The sequence below is a fragment of the Pleurodeles waltl genome, chromosome 6 (genome assembly GCF_031143425.1).
Source record: "Pleurodeles waltl isolate 20211129_DDA chromosome 6, aPleWal1.hap1.20221129, whole genome shotgun sequence".
NCBI classification, from domain to species: Eukaryota; Metazoa; Chordata; class Amphibia; order Caudata; family Salamandridae; genus Pleurodeles; species Pleurodeles waltl.
In genome coordinates, this window is record NC_090445.1 from 718,442,573 (window position 1) to 718,460,169 (window position 17,597).

Genomic DNA, 17,597 nt, shown 5'->3' on the forward strand with positions numbered 1-17,597 from the left:
CCAGGTGACTCCTCACTGTTGTCACACTGGCTCCTGTGTCTCTCAGAGTCTCCACCCTATGTCCATTGATGGTCACCCACTGCCTGTACGTTTTATTGTTCTCAGGCACTAGGGTTCTCTGGACCATCTCACTGTCCCCTATTGACAAGGGTCATCTCAGCTGGCTCCCATCGACCTGAAACCAACTCCTCCACAAGCGCTACACTAGCCAAACCCTGGGACTGCACACCAGTGGGTGCCGGTGTACTCTTGGGGCATTTGGGGTCCCCTCTCACATGACTCACTTGGTCACATGCATAGCACTTACGTGGGGGACCCCCTGCCACAGGTTTCCCTTTGGAGAACCATGGCTTCTTCTCACTGGGGGGTTGGGAATCCTAAGCCTGGGAATCAGATTGGGCCCCTTCAGAGAACTCCCCCTGTTTGCCCTTACCCCCCTTTCTTCTGAGGGAGACCCTGCCCACCCTTGGTGTGGTCTCCCCCATACCTCTTTTGGACCCTGGTGCTCTCCCAGGGGTCCACTTCCTGTGCAAGCTTCCTGGGGTCACTGACCCTGCTGTCAATCAGGTGCTGGTGAAGCCCTGGAAAACATAAACTGTAAAAGTGCTCCCAAGCAATCCGATTGTAAAGCCCCTCATACGTTGTCACCTTACTGCCCTTCACCCAACCATCCAGTGATCTGCAGAATGAATCAGCACATTCCAACCATGTTTGGGATTCCTTCTTCTTATAGGACCTAAACTTGTACTTATACTGATCAGGGGTGAGACCATACCTAGTGATCAGGACATTCTTCATGATAGGGTAAGTAAGCCTCTAAGTAACCCCTAGTGATGTCAGAGTATCTCTTCCCTCTACCTAAAAGTGCTTCCACAGACCCGCCCCCCAATGAGCTTCTGGGACCAGATTCATATGGAGAGCAGACTCATATTTCTTAAACCACAGCAGTATGTCATCCTCCCTCTTGTAATCCTTCACAAGGTCCTTAGGAATGTGCACCCTCCTCTCAGGCTGCACTGTGATGTTGCTGCCACCATCCCTACTAGACTGGCTCATCTGATCCAGCTCCCTCAAGCTGAGCTCATGAGCCAACAACTTTTTCTCCTCTATGGCCATCCTTTTTCTCCAACTCCAACTGGTGAGCCCTCTCTGCCTGTCTGTCCTGCAACTCTTCAGGAGTCAGACCCTTAGATGAGACACTGCTACCTGCCCTGGAGATCCTCCCCCCAGACGGAACAGGCCCACCCACAATACCATTGTGAATACTCTGCACTTCCTCCTCCTCACCGTCATCCTCTTCTTCTGTGTGCCCCCCAGCTTTCTTGGCTGCCACCCAGGCACTCAGTGCCTCATGCAGCTCCTCCTTCCTGGTAGCGCTCTTATTGGGGCAGGCAAGATCCTTACAGAACTGTTTCAATTGGGCCACTGTGTAACTCTCCAGTTTCCCTAAATCGGAAAGCAGCTCCAGCTGATGCACATCCAGACTGAGACATGGTGAATAAGTCAACAGAAGTGCAAAGTTCCAAAGGCAGAAAACAAGTTCCCAATGAAGTTCAAAAGCCAATCAAGAATTACCACAAAATGGAAGTAGGGAAAAATCCCTGAAAAGAGAAAAAGAAAAATCACAAGACAAGTAGTATGTGGTCACGTAGTGGTCTGCACTGAAAACAGTAGTGTACACTTAATCACTGTATGTCAAGTACAAATACAAGTCCAATCCCTTCGCTGCTGAAAATGTTAGAAATGGGGTCTTTGGTTGGCAGTCAGGTTACCCCCTGTTCAAGCAAGGACCCTCACTCTAGTCAGGGTAAAGGAGAATCACCCTCAGCTAATCAGAAATATTTATCTAAACAAAACAAGACCAAAATGACAAAACTCCAACAGACACAAGTCAAGTTATGAATTAAAATGCAGTAAAAACACTGTTAGCATTGAAAAGTACCTGGGTAGTGTCAAAATAACACTCACGGGCGAGTGTGCGTCGAAAAAGGTAAGCGGGCTTCGATTTCTCACTGCAAGCGAGACCGTGCGGCATTTCTCCTTCTCCGGTCGGGTCAGCGTGTGTCGTTTTTCCTCCCAGCAGGGGAGCGATGCGCCCATTCGGACAGCACTTGGGTCCGGGCAGGCGTTGAATAATTTTTCAGCACCCAGCAAGTTTTGCGTCGAAAATCCTGCCACATGGTATCAGCAAAACCGCGCTGTTACCAGCATCCGTTAGCAATGTGGTGCGTCATTTCTCCAGCCGTGTGCGTCGATCGTCCAGCCTCGCTGCAGGCAGTACATCGATTTCACCCGCGGAGCTGGCAGCGTGTCATTTCTTTAGCTGCGTCTTAGAGGTTGCGTCCGAAATTTCAACGCACGATGTGCTGTGCATCAATTATCAATCTTGCTCTGCCAGCTTAACCTGTCTAGGCCCCAGGAACTGGATAGGGCACCATTTGGCAGGGCAGGAGTCTCAGCAGAGAGTCCAGGTGCTGGCAGGGGAAGTCTTTGATGGCCCTGAGACTTCAACAACAGGAGGCAAGCTCAGGACAAGCCCTTGGAGATTTCTTCACACACAGTAATGCACAACAAAGTCCAGTCTTTGTCCCCTTTCACCAGGCAGAAGCAGCAACTGCAGGATAGCCCCACAAGGCACAGTCACAGGCAGGGCAGCACTTCTCCTCAGCTCTTCAGCTCTTCTCCAGGCAGAGGTTCCTCTTGATTTCCAGAAGTGATCTAAAGTCTGTGGTTTTGGGTGCCCTTCTTATACCCATGTTGGCCTTTGAAGTAGGCTTACTTCAAAGGAAAGTCTCTCTTGTTTGTGAAATCCTGTCTTGCCCAGGCCAGGCCCCAGACACACACCAGGGGGTTGGAGACTGCATTGAGTGAGGGCAGGCACAGCCCTTACTGGTGTAAGTGACCACTCCTTCCCTCCCTCATAGCACAGATGGCTCATCAGAATATGCAGGCTACACCCCAGCTCCCTTTGTCTCACTGTCTAGAGAGAGGTGCAAACAGCCCAACTGTCAAACTGACCCAGACAGGCAATCCACAATCAGGCAGAGTCACAGAATGGTTTAAGCTAGAAAATGCCCACTTTCTAAAAGTGGCATTTTCAAACACACAATCTCAAAACCAACTTTACTAAAAGATGTATTTTAAAATTGTGAGGTCAGAGACCCCAAACTCCACATGTCTATCTGCTCCCAAAGGGAATCTACGCTTTAATCATTTTTAAAGGTAGCCCCCATGTTAACCTATGAAAGAGATAGGCATTGCAACAGTGAAACCCGAATTTGGCAGTATTTCACTGTCAGGACATATAGAAACATATTAGTATATGTCCTACCTTAAACATACACTGCACCCTGCCCATATGGCTACCTAGGGCCTACCTTAGGGGTGTCTTACATGTAGGAAAAGAAAAGGTTTAGGCCTGGCAAGTGGGTACACTTGCCAAGTCAAATTGGCAGTTAAAATCTGCACACACACAGATACTGCAGTGGCAGGTCTGAGCCATGTTTACAGGGCTACTAACGTGGGTGGCACAACCAGTGCTGCAGGCCCACTAGTAGCATTTGATTTAAGGCCCTGGGCACCTCTAGTGCACTGTACTAGGGACTTAACAGTAAATCAAATATGCCAATCCTGGAAAGCCAATTACATACACATTTTATACAGGAACACTTGAACTTTACCACTGGATAGCAGTGGTAAAGTGCCCAAAGTACAAAGACAGCAAAAACAGAGTCCAGCACACATCAACAACCTGGGAAACAGAGGCAAAATGTTAGGGGAGACCACACCAAGGATGAAAAGTCTAACACTTATATTGACAGAGAATGTAAGCATCTTAGTTGATTTTATGTGAATTTTAGCTCTGAAACATGTGCTGGACTTTAGGCTTCCTGATGCACTGTGTCTTGTTTTCAGTGGTGACTGGCTTATGTTTGAGGCGGGGGCGGGAGGAACACAATATTAATAATAACAAATAAAAGACAAAAAAAGGCACTTACCTTAAGATATCTTCTTCGCAGCATCCTCCTGCTCCTGGAAGCTTCAATGCACAGAACCAGAAAAAGCCACTAACCAATCCTGATGCTGCTTTCAAGCTGGTAACCAGCATGAAAGCAGCATCAGGATTAGTGGGAGTGGGCACTCTAAGCGCTCACCAGAGCGCTGGAGGCCTGTGCCTTCTCAACCTCAGCTGTCTTAAGACAGCTGGGTTATAGATCTTTAAAGTGTGCACGTCTGGCTGGCTGTCGCAAGACGGCTGGCCAAAGGGACATGCGCACTTTAAACCAGTTGAACAGCTTCCTGCTGGCACTAGGCAGCACTTGCCCTGCCCCATCCTGACACTTGATTCAGGACAGGGCACTGAAAAATAAAATGGTAATAAACACAGTTTATTACCATTTTACTTTTCCGTTATGGGAGCATGTTTTTGGCAAGGCGGCGCTCCTCCGCTAAAATGGAGGGGCTGCCTCCCCTTATATTAACAGTTGTTACATAGAAGTGACCAGGTCTTCACTAAAATGGCTGTCTAAACAAAATGTTTCATCTTAACAAACAGAAGGCTCTGCTTAGACGTTAGTGGTTGAACTGCTATGTTAGGAGTTGTCCCCATGCCGGGTGCCAGGAAACACAGCACCTCTGTCTCCCCGATCATGAGCAGGTAACTGTCAAAACACCATGGCACTGATAATATGCCTTAGCGGGACTTTACCATTGCCATCATTGCTAGCAGAAATTTCACCAAACACCACGGGCACAAGATGATATTTCATCAGAGGATCCTACACCCCTCCTCCCATGGGCGTAGGAAGTGTGGGGGGCGCAGGGGATTTATCCCCCCAGATTTTGGACTGAGGGGGTAGGGGGGACAAGGATGGGGGACTATGGGGACAAAAGAAAGTCATCTTCCAGGGCCTCCTTAGCCATACCCCGACTGCCGCCTCTAACTTGAGCTTCACGCTGACAGAGAGGATGAAAGTGCCGCCCTCCCGGATATCTTCAGCTTTTCAGTGGCGCTATAACTAGTGGCGGGGCAGGTGTTGCTGCACCCCCAGGTAACTTGCAAAAGTTTAGCAGGACAATGGGTAGGGCAATGAGGTTGCTGTTTCTTTCTGCATTTGAAAGAAGGTCAAAGGTTGAATGCTATTAAGCAGTGAACAGCTGTTTGTCACAATTTACATGTAATTCTCTGGTAGATCTATGTTTATATTTGGATTCCAGGGAAGCACTCATTTCCAAAGAACTGGCACATGAAATTTGTAATAAAGAAGCCTGTCTCAATTCAAGGAACCAATATATTTTTCATTTTGTGAAGCCTCTTTTTATTATTGTTTTCAGTTTACATCTCACTTTATATACCACTTGTGAACAATGTGGTTCCATATATATATATATATATATATATATACATATATATATATATATATTAATTATATATATATATTTTATATATATATGTGTGTGTGTGTGTGTGTGTGTGTGTGTTTAGGTGTGTTTCTGTGGGTATGAAGTATGTCTTCAGAAGGCTATGGCATAACGTGTAAACACAATCACTTAACAGAACGAGTCAGTCAATGAATATTTTTCACTGGATGTATTGACCATGGTTTTACAATTTTTGCCTAAGTACTGCAAACTCACCATGAGTTGACTTAACGTACTAGAGCAGAACACTGCACCCAATCACATGTGAACATCATACATACTCGGGTAAAACGAGTATTCCCTATGGTGTCTGTGGTGGAGCCTCCAAATATCCACCAATTCCCAAATCGCTATCCAACTAGTGAAGTGCTTGGCTGCTTTAACGTACGGAGCAACTGCCAAAGGTGGCACAGAGCAATCTATGTGTGCATCCCTGACACAGTTAAAATCCCTTCCAATGAGCATAGAGGACCAAGTCAGCAATGCAAGGAATGGTGCCTGCTTCTGATTAGGCACATAAATACTGAAATACTGACCGATAATAACTCCTGCTCATCTAACTTACCCGTCACCAGCACATATATTCCCTCTTTATTACAGCATGGGAGGCAGGGAACAGGACCCCCAAAAATGAGTACCCTGACATGAATATCTGGCCACTCCAACTCCGTTCTAGTCTATAGACCACAGTCTTACTAAGATGGGTCCTTGGAGGAATGCGATATGCGTACCACTTCTCTTCAAGTATGCAATGATCTTATGCCTTTTAGTTGCAGAGCCCAGCCTTTTTACATTCCATGTAATAAGGGAGATCTTATTCTTCAGTGACGTGATACTGAGTGTTTGAATGGGAATCTGTCCTGCCACCCTGTCAAGTAAAATACCATCAGGTAGCCTAGATGCTTGTTTGTCTGAGCATGCAAGTGTGCGCCCCTCCACAGAACACTACCACTTGATAGAATAATGACTGGATTCTGAAAACTTAACATCAAGAGCCAATAAAACCTTTTTACGGGTAAAAAGTCACCACTAAGCAGGCTTTGTTGCTCCCAAGGTAATGGTATTTGAAAGTAGAATGTGTAGCAATTTTATGCTAACATGTCCTACTGCACAGTGACTAGCACCCAAAAGCTATTTTCACTGTGGCAGGCTTACCTGTCCTATGCAGAAAACCAGAGTACAGATTAAAATCCTAAACTGGTATCCCAGGAATAGGACTAGCTATAAAAATAATTAAACAACTATTATTAATAATGATTAAAAATCCAATAATTTGTGGAAAGCAGATTGTCCTATGAGACATCTGTCTCTGGGTTACACATATAATACTTGGGGTGCACTTTAAAGGGTGCAACACGATGCCAAGGCAATTCTTGTGGTCCACAGTTTGGTTTTTAGAAAACCCTATTTTTTCCTATCAGACTTCTGTCTCTAGGCTTAAAGGGGAAGCAGTGGTCATCAGACACTGGATTTTAGTTTTAGATGTGAGAGGATGCTAGGATTACTATAGTACACTCCAACATACACACTGAGCTCTCAGAGCCCATGCTTAGTGTAGTCAAAGTCTTTCACCATCTTTTAAAAGCATAGAGTGTGCAGGGTTGGCCCCAGGAACTTGTACCACATTGGTTTGTGTGTGCCCATGAGTCATTTCCACCTGCTAGCCTTGTTGCGGGCATAAATGTGGCACATCCAGTGAACCACTTTAGAACATTCCCAGACCTAAGGAAGAACAGTAGAGGACTGTACCTGCTATCCGTGACCTGAGTGCAGCCCTAAAGGACAGGACATGCTGCCTTTTGTATACAGGACAAAGAAGTGAACCAAAGGGTCATGTGGTTAATCCCCTGTTCAAGTGACATGGACACAAGAAGCTACAAGAGGCTTTTCCAACAACTACCCAGCTGACCAGTGGCAACTGGATCTGGAATGAAACCTGCTGTTGGTGTCCGCCTAACACTCTGTGAGACTCTTAAATGCCTCTCCCGGAGGTTCTGAGGTGGTGGGGGTGTAGGGCAGGGGAGGGACTTTATAAGTGTACTCTTGTTGTGGAATGGGACACAAAGAGCTAAAGTCAGAAGGTGCAATCTTTGACCAGGACAAAAGTGGTTGGTGTATCTGACATGTGATTCATCGTAGTCAGCTTCAAGTTTCACTTAGATCCATGTCAATCAAAAGCATTGACTCATTGGTGCTTTGAGATTACTGATGCTATTTCTACATAAAACCCACCTCTCCGGTTCCCTTTATTGGATTTTTGAAATTTTTATGTTATTTTGGTCAATCATTTCTACTCTATTTTTCTAATTCAGTTTGGGATTTTTAGTTTGAATTTCGATTTTATTACTGCTTTGGCACTGCATAAATACTTTACACATTGTCCTAAATTAAGCCTGTTTGCCATATGCCACAGAGGGTTGAGTTTAGGCTAATTTCGTGACTTTTACGGTCCACCTTGTCAAGGATTGCGATTATAACTTGAGCAGTAGGCAGGGAGAGGATGTGGCATAACGGCCAGAGCTGCTGACCTTGAAGCTGAGGACCCGGGTTCCAGTCTTGGTATTGCCTCAACATCTTGTAATTTTGGGCACGCAACTTAATCTACCAGTTTCTTGAAAAAATGAATGTGTCCTTGTGTAATATAACTGGTGCTCATGTAAAGCACTCCCATAATTTCAGGTCAAGTTTGTGCCATATAAAACTGCAAAAATAAACTAATAACCCCCATTACCTTGCAATGCTTTTATTAAAAGTGGAAAAGTTGTGATTAGATGAGAAACCTTCTAGTTCTTTGGCTGAAATTTACACACAGGCCCATATCTAGCAGCTGAGTGTGCTGTCATGTAAGGCCGGGGAATTGTCACCTGGCGGCTGTGGTCAATGGTCTTTAAAAACACTGTTTCGAAGCACTTTCATTCTTTTCAATTAAGGGAATAAAGGTGTAAGAAGACTGCAGCAAGAAAGCTTTGTTTCTGATTAGTCTATTTCCATTATGAGTTTAGCAATGTCTATAAGAATATTTTGCTTATTCTTTATTTTTTCCCCTAGAACTCGTTTGCTTGGTGCATGAAAATGCAAGGTTCATTTTCACTTATTTTCTTTTTACTTTTCAGAATATAAAACCAATACATCATGCTTGCAAACTATGATTACACGCCCCCTTTTATCATAATTTAACTCTCCCATTCAGAACTATGCAACTGTATACGTTTATCGGAGCCTGCGGCTCACAGACAACGGGTATTTTTCTATGGGGCCAATGGAGAGTCCACAGGACTGTCCCTCCCAGAAATGTAGTGTCTCCTACGCCACTGCCGCCTCCCCAACACCTACATCTCATCCCGGCTCACTGAGGCAGGTGTCAGGTGCTGCGCTTCCACTGTCCACAACCCTGCAGCTGGGGCCAGTGCCGGAGGGGCGCCTGTGTGATGAGCGCATTCACTCGTTTTCAGAGCAGATTACCGTCGGCGCCGCTCACTTGATAGAGCAGGCACCGCCTGGCGCCGCTCTGCTTCCCGCACTCCGCCGCGGGCGACAAGGACGTGAGAGAAACACGATGGCACCGACAGGATACGTAGCCGTCATCCGTCAACGGCACGCGCTCCTCACCGACACCGAGGGGGAGAAGGAAAGCACTGCGGAGGGGCGAGGCACGGGTGTGTCACGCGCACACAAGGCTACTGCGTGGGCGGGAAGTGACACGGCAACCTGTAGTCACGCTCATGGGCACGCCAGTGCAATGGCAATCATGCAGTGTGCATGGTAATGCAACCCTGAATTTATACCGTCTGTGGAGCATTGTAAGAGCAGTCATGCAGTGCCACGAAAATACGACAAACCTTCACACACTCATGCAGTGCATAGGGCGCTGCGATTTAAACCTCGTAAGCATTCTGTGCGCATGGCTGCACATTGACATTCTTGCAGTAATTCAACAGCGGTGCTCATGTAAAGCGCCACAGAACCCTGGCACCGTGTCGCGCTACCAAAGACTGCAAAAAAAATCCTTCTGTCATGCTGTGCATACCCGTGCTATGACGACCCTGCAGCCATGCCGTTCAAGTGACAATTGAATGTCAGTTCTACAGTTATGCTGTGTGCGCATCTGTCAAACAGCGATCAACGATCATGCAGTATCGCTATTTAGAGCAATGTAAAAGCAATCATGCAGTTATGCTGTTTATGTAGCAACGCAACAGCAAAGCTGCAGTAAAGCAGTGTCGATGCGCGCGCGCGCGCAACTGCAATGAAAATGGTACTCATGTCGTGTACATGCAATGCAATGACATTCCTACAGAGTTATACTGCTTGCACAGTAGTGAAATGGCAAGCATGAAGTCATGCTGGGAATGGCCCGGGCCACTGGAATTATCAGTTTTTACAGCCGTAGCTTTTTTCGCATAATTATGGATTTGCAAGAAGAACCTAAGGTGTCAGCAAAGCTAGTAGCAGACATGTTGAAGATATCTTCTGGTTGTTCACATCTCAGAGGAATGGAGAGATGCCTTTGACATACTTTTATTTGTCAAGAAATAAACAAGTGGTTTGGAAATCACCATCTAGAAAGCTTGACCTATATAGCAGAGAAATTACTATAACAAGCAGTGTGGAGCATTTAAGACACCGCCTGAAAGAAGGTAGTCGCCGAAAAGGAAGTAGAAATAGGCTTGAGAGACATACTTGATTCAGGAATTTGGGAGCTCTCGCATTGCCTACGGTCAGGCGTAAAATGTCCAGACAGCCCTAGATCAGTGGTTCCCAACCTTTTGATTTCTGTGGACCCCCATTTTAACATTAATGGAACCCATGGACCCCTACTGAATCATCATGGGAATCCGAGGACCCCCGCCTGAGTCATTACTGGAAGCTGGGGACCTAATTTGTCAATATTTGTTAATATTTTTTAATTTTCTAGGCTCTCGCGGATCCCCTGAGAAGGCTTTGCGGACCCCCAGGGGTCCCCGGACCACAGGTTGGGAACCACTGCCCTAGATTGTTTGCTTGTTTGCTTGTTTCATCACATTGTGTTCTGAGGCTAGGAAGATTACAAGTACTGCATGGCAAATTTCAAAATGCTGTTAAGTAGCCAAGCCTCCTGCAACAGTGTATCCTCAGAATTGTATAATATACACTAAAATCATGAATACATGTCCTTCTTTGACAAAACTAAAGGTATTTTTCCTTGACTTGCTACTTTTAATTTTACCCCTCCCCACAGGCCCTGTTCTTTGTTACATGCTGTGGTGTTTTCATCATAGTGTTTTTATGCAGTGTTCTTTAATGTGGGGGATATTTGTGTGCTTAATTAAGGATGCCAGGTTCAGCAGTTGCTGCCCTAGATGGAGAGTTGGTGGATGAATAAAGACTTATCTCCTACCAGCAACTGTCTTATTTATATTGGCGACAACCTCATTAGCCTTCCATCCTCCGGCTGGAGCCTTAGTGCTGTGTCAGAAACTGCTGCTTATAGTCTGACTCTATACCGTGTGTGGTTAAATTGTGTCTGATGGATCTTATTAGGGGACCGTAACATCCAGCAGGTCAGGGGTCACTAGTGACTGATCGTTGTGACTACCAACAAAGTTGTTTTGGCCCCATTCCAGCACATTCTGTGTCAACCCCTCTGGACTCACACATTGCTTTGAACTTCAAGTGCTGTGCTGCGCTGCATGATGTGGGCTCCCAATACAGGTTATAAGCTTGTCTTAGCGCATGTGTGCTGGCGCTGTTTCGCTGTGGGACAATTGTGGGCCAGTCTAATATCCTCCTGGATTAGAAGTGGATTTCTAATTTGAGTCATTTTGTCTATCAAATATTATTGAGCAAATGTGCTGCACTTGCTTCACCTACAGGGTGACAGATGGAACTTAAGTTAAATACACTTTACAACTAAGAGTATTAAAGGGAGATTTGCAATGATGGAGGGCGAGTCTCCACCACCCTCTTTTTTTGCAACTTTTCGTACAAATTGATTACAATGGTGGGATGCCTTTGAAGCTTAACTGGATGCCATAGATGGGGATACTTTCACATCTGAAAAAAGGAGGCGTTTAGGACTAGAAGGAAGATCAATATTGAAAACTATACCAGTGGAACTAGTAAGACTACCTTCAAGTGGTGGAGGTGTTCAGAGAAATCTGTGGATGAATATGCTTCCATGATTAAGGCACTTGACAAAAGATGTTGTCCTAAAAATAACGTTGTGCATGAAGGATACAGATTTTTGCAGTGAGAACAACAGGAGAGTCCATAGATGATTTTGTTGCAGCGTTGCACACATTAGCTACAAACTGCAATTATTATGACTTGAAAGATGAAATAACCTGAGACCAACTGATAAAGAGAACAAATAATAAACAAATCCAGGAAGAACTTCTGTCTACTGAATATCCAAGTGTAGAGTCTGCCCTCAACCTAGCAAGGAGTATTGAATGATCTGAACTACATACCAGAGAATATTCTATTGTTCGATCAGGAATGGAAGCAGACTTAGGCACCTTGAAACAGTGTCCAACGTTGAATCAAGTGTGTTTGAAGTGTGACAGGAAAGGGCATTATGCTCGAATGTATACAGCAAGCACTGCTAGAAAGTACAATTCACTGCAGATTATTAAAGAAGTGGGGGAAGAGTTAAATGAATGATGACAGATTCTTGTTTGTCATTCACATTGATTGGTGAATCAGAGTTTGAAAAGTTCTAACAGGCGATGTTGGAAGAGTCATACATCAAATTGTTTGTGTATAGAGGCAAGAGAGTTGAGGTTGTAGGAAAGTATAGGGATAAACTTGAGTTTCAGAGCATATGTACTCAAGGTGAAGTTCATATAGTGAGGAATGGTTAATTCTTTTAAGGATTTGACAACCAAGGAGAGCTCAATATAATTCTTGGTGCCAAGCATCTGAAATTGGTCATAACCAAAGACAAGTTACTAGCTTCATGTTTGAGTCCTGATGAAGGAGAAAAAATGATTAACAAATATCCCAATGTGTTTTGTGATAACTTGGGGAAACATCAAGGTTTTACACATTGCATTGTTTTGAAGATGTATGCACTCCCAGTAATACACAAACCACACAGGGTACTTTAGTGTTATAGATGTGAGTTGAAGGAGGAACTGGAAAAACTGTACTGACTACCTATAATTGAACTCATTGTGGGTCCTGAATGGTTGCCTCCAGTAGAGTTGATGTGTAAGGCCAATAAATTATTACGTCTATGTGTAGATCTTTGTGCGCTCAAGCATAATATGTGGGTGGACCACCAGTCACTATCTAATATCAATGAAATGTTGGAAACCTTGAAAGATACTGAGGTCTTTACATCATTGGATATGTCTGCAGCAAATCATGAAATAGAATTACATCAATGCTCAATACTTCTCACTTCAGGTTGTATTTCGCTATATTGGCATGCAGCTTTGCCTGGCGTCTCTATTCTCTGTGTTCCAAAGAGTGATGCATGTTTTGTTCAGAGGAGCTGAAAGGGGTAGAATGTTTAAACAATGACATACTAATTTATGGCAAGGATGAAGGTAGACATAATGCCAGGCTGGAGCAAGTATTCAAAATTTTGAAGAAGAATGGAATGACATTATGGAAAGACAAGTGCAAATTTACTCAGTCAGGGGTTGATTATCTTGGTCATCATGTGTCTGCCAGTGGCACTCATACTAAGTTAAACATCTTGAGAGCTATTGAGGATGCCCCTTCACATCTGGACAAAGATCAACTAAGATCCTTCTTAAGATTAGATACAAATTATGCCAAGTTGTCCCACAATTTATAAGTAAAACAGCTATCCTTCAAGAACTGTTAAAGAAGAAAGGTAAGTATGTGTGGTTTGAGGAGTGTGGAAGCATTTCTGATCAAATCACAAGAAGCATAGTGTCTGGCCAGTCTTTAAAATCTTTTTACACTGTTGATGCTAGGATTGCAATGACTGAGGCCAGTAATGCTGTGTTGGGTGAGATATTAATGCAGAAACACAGTGATGGGGGAAAATAAATAATTGCTTTTGCATCCAGAGATTTGCGTGGAGCAGAAGCCACATATTATTGAGAAAGAAGCCTTGGCAAGGTGTTGGGGTGTTGAGTGTTTTAAGAACTTAATGCGGGTCAATGAGTTCATTTTTCGCATGGATCACAAGTGTCTTGTGGATTTGTTTAATACCCAAGAAGATGGAAAGGCTACACCTCATATTGTCAAGTGGCAGTATAGCATGCAGGAAGTTCAATATAAATTGAAGCATGTGTCAGTTGCAAGGAATTTTGCTGCCAAGATTGACTTTGCAAGTCAAAGAAAATCAGACTGATGACAAAATAGGTGAGATGGGCATTGTCTGCATGGTAAATACGGTCAGTGAAGTACTGAATGGTGCATTATACAAGAATTAATGGTTTCAGCATACTAAGCCTGATGTGATTTTGTGTGACATGATGTCATTTGTTGTACACAGTTGGCCCAAGAATGAGACTGTGAAGGAGGATCTTGTCTCATTTGTGTAAACTGCTGATGAATTATTGTTCATTGACTAAATTTTGAGACAAAGGGGACTTTTGGTTGTACCTAAGAGTTTGGAGGGCAAGATAGTTGCTCTCGCACATGGTGGTCAGAGAAAAATAAGTGTGTTGAAACGCAGAATAAAAGAAGACTTTTGGTGGCCAGGTTTAGATAGGGCATCAGAGAGTTTTGTCAAAGATTGTAATGCATGTGCTACACCCCATAGCACCACTTGTGTATCACCTTTTACCCTCATTATGGGAAGAGTAGCTGCCACTGATGTTAATAGGGACTGGATGGATCATAAGGTGATGAACTGTGATGTTTGTTGGCACAGTGATGGGTGTACAGAAGGCATTGTTGAACACCTCTGGATGTCAGAATATGAAGGGTGAAAATGTGGAAGTGAACATGGGGAATGGAACAGAGCCAAGACACCGGTTCATGTGAGCAAGAGTTGGTCAATGGTTTTTGCACCCGTGCAGGTTGTCAATATAGGTAACCATGTCGTAGTAGATTTTCCAAGTGATTCTGGGGTAACAGATGTTATGCGGGAAAGTCCAGGTGGGACTGAGGTTTGGGGGGTTAGCGTCACTGCCTGGAATGCCACAACTAGGGAAAGAGCAGTACCTGTGCATTACCAAGATTATTTTGTGGTACACTTTAGCAGGATCTAGATTATGTTTATTGTATTAACTGTGCTTGTTTTGCACCTGTCTCAATGCTCATTTAACTTATATTTGTTTTTTCATTTTGTTCCATGAGTGGTTAGAGTAATTTGTTATTGTAATATTCAACTTCTTTTGTCATTGTTTCAGGGGGATATGCGAGGGGATTTCATCATAGTGTCTGCATGCTGTTCTCTGGAATGTGGGGGAAGATATGAGTACTTGAGGATGGCAGGATCGTGAGTTGCTGCCCTGGCTGGAGAGTTAAAGGAAGACTAAAGACTTCAAGGATCACAGTTGCTGCCCTGGCTGGAGAGCTGGTTGGAAGAATAAAGACTTATCTCCCACCGGCAGCATATAATATGACCCTCCTCCTGGCTGCTGACAAGTTGTTAGGAGGTGGGAACTAAGGGCCTGATTTAGAAATTGGCAGATGGGTGCTCCATCACAAACATGGCAGATATCCCAAATGTCTTTTAACAAGTGCCATAGGATATAATGCACATATAAAAAGGTGGGCAGGATATCCATCATGTTTATGACAGAATACATGTCCACTACACTCTAAATCAGGCCCTTCATCATTCAGCGCGGGATTTGTAGGAAAGCAGTAATGTGAAATTCACCAAGGAAACAACAAATAGTAAGCCTGTGCCTTTGCTAATTTCACTGCAATATTTGCCGCTTTCCAGGTGGAAAGCATCCCACCAGCAGAGGTTCCTCCAGCTCAGTCAGCGAGTCCACACTTCAGGGGTTATACAGCAGTAAATGGTAGCAAAGAAGATTCCTGACCTTGGTGCTATCTGCACCATTCTTTGTGAGGCACCTCTATGAAAGACTGCTACTGATGAAAAAGGTCAGTATAGTGTCCCAAGATTATGAGAAATAATCTCCATGTACTCTGTGGAGGACCTTGTGCTGTTATGGTGGTGAACTTTAAAAGCAATGAGGTTGTGAGGGAAAATCAGCCAACAACACGCACAATCAAACCCTTGGTGCTGCGTTTGATGGACACAAGGAACATGACTGTGAATTGCTGTAGCAGGAAGTCCAACCCACCTCCAACATCCTCTTAAAAGTTGATGTTGCACATGTTTGAGTATCAGTGGAGATTAGGCTGGACTGGTGATGGAGCTGAGCCACTTTGGTGGAAACAGAAACGAGAATCAGAAAAAGACAACTATCGGTCTACAGAGAAGTCTCTGGTAAAATAGGCAGCACTCGTTTTACCTAAGCAAGCTTCTTTGAGCTCGGTCCGGTCAGTCCGTTGGATTATCTTGACAACAAAGATAACAGCCAGAGGAGTGAGGAAAGATACGGCCTGCAAAATAAAGAGGAAAAGTTAGAGAGACCGTTAGAAATAAAAAAACAAAAAATGAAAGTTCTGGAAAAGAGGAGGTAAGAGATAGTAGAGAGGGTGAGAACAGGACTGTGAGGGTGACAACAGTCTGCATGGTACACCAGTTAGAGGGCTGACCAAAGTTCATACCTAACCCACTTGTGAAGGCATCATTCCCGTGGTCTGGTCAGATCAGGAGCAGGTGCAGAGTAAGACAAAACTCAAACAGGTATCACTCCTTACCCAGACTCGTCTATCGAGCGCTGTGATACCGTGCTAATCAGTGCTTAATTTGTAAATAAAAAGGTGATGGTGCGCAAAGCTCTTCTCTGAAACACGCGTTTGCTGCAATTAAATGTGCGAGCACGGAATACTGAGGCAGCATAGTCCTGAAGCACTATCGGGCCTCTTCAATCCATTTACAGCCACTCTCCGCCCCTTCAGCTCACTCCTGCAGATTTCTGCTTTCTCCATTTTTGAAGCGTTTTCGCTTTTCTCTTCCTCCGTCTTTCTCATGTGTCTTTTGCTCTCAGTAAATACTTGAGGCAGGGAAATAAGTGCCGGCCCCAAAAAATAAGTGCCGGTGACCCGACCCGGACACAAGAAACACAAATTAAGCACTGGTGCTAATGCAGAGCTGCACCGTCACAGGCTTTTTTTGCAGCACTTTATTGGTGGTAGAAGAGAAAAAAATGAATTTCAGAGAAGGGATCATTTAGGGTACGATCCCTCCTCTTGTGTGCGTTATCCACGTGAAATCAGCTAAAATCAGCAACCCCCCCCCCAGGCTGATAATGGAATATAATCAGTACATGAGTGCCGGGTACTGCACGTGTTTCTAATATCACTGGATAAAAGAAGAATTTCCCGTTAATTATCCTGCGCTAGGCTGGCATGACTCAAGCCAAGCCCGGGAATCTGGTGCGGGTGCAATATGGCAGAATCCACGTCCTCTCATCTTTGTACTGTCTCTGTCTCCCTTGCAGTAAGTGAGGAGCTCGAGCCTCACTTGTCTCCCAAACCAGCTCAGTTGCCAAGGGTATTAAAGAACAGCTGTCTGTTATGGATCGACCTCTGGATAGAACTGATAACAGTCCTGGTAATAGTTTACCTGGATGATTGCAGTATTATGTTCACTCCACTTTGAATAAGTTAAGGCCACAAAAGCAGGCAGCCAAAATGTGCCTGCCAGCGTGATCGCACATCACCAGTCCTGCTAGCACTTCATTATATCCCTGTGGATGGAAGGATAACGTTTACCTTAGTTACTTGTTCAAAACATATTGGGGCAACATACCAGGGTAGCTACAGAAATTGGCATGCACCTACACAGCAACCAGGAACCCACGATCAATAGCAGAGTAACTGATCTCAGGCAGCGAGGACACAAAGGGATAACCCTGACAGCTCCGCATCCAGTGGCATCAGGGCTCAGAGGTTTAAGAGGCCCTCTGTACCTCAATTATGGCTGTATTTCACTAACTAAACAGGGTGAAGGGAATCAACTTCGTTTGCTTACGTGATGCACCATGGCATCCTTGGTATGCCCTAGAACATAGGGAAATGCCTTGAACTTTTGCCACTGGGTCGAATTCAACCACATGCACTTTGTAAAAAGTCCAAACACAGAGCTCTTCCAGTTTACCTGTAACTGAACATTCTCCAAATCT

At 44.5% G+C, this 17,597-nt stretch overlaps 1 protein-coding gene across 1 annotated transcript in view; it reads right to left on the minus strand.

Moving 5' to 3' along the window:
- The window catches only part of PLPP4 (phospholipid phosphatase 4), a 682,158-nt gene that overhangs the window by 321,050 nt on the left and 343,511 nt on the right, over positions 1-17,597 (minus strand). Inside the window, exon 3 of the mRNA XM_069239228.1 lies at positions 15,819-15,909. Coding sequence (XP_069095329.1) covers positions 15,819-15,909 — 91 coding nt within the window. The remainder of the gene's footprint in view (positions 1-15,818; positions 15,910-17,597) is intronic.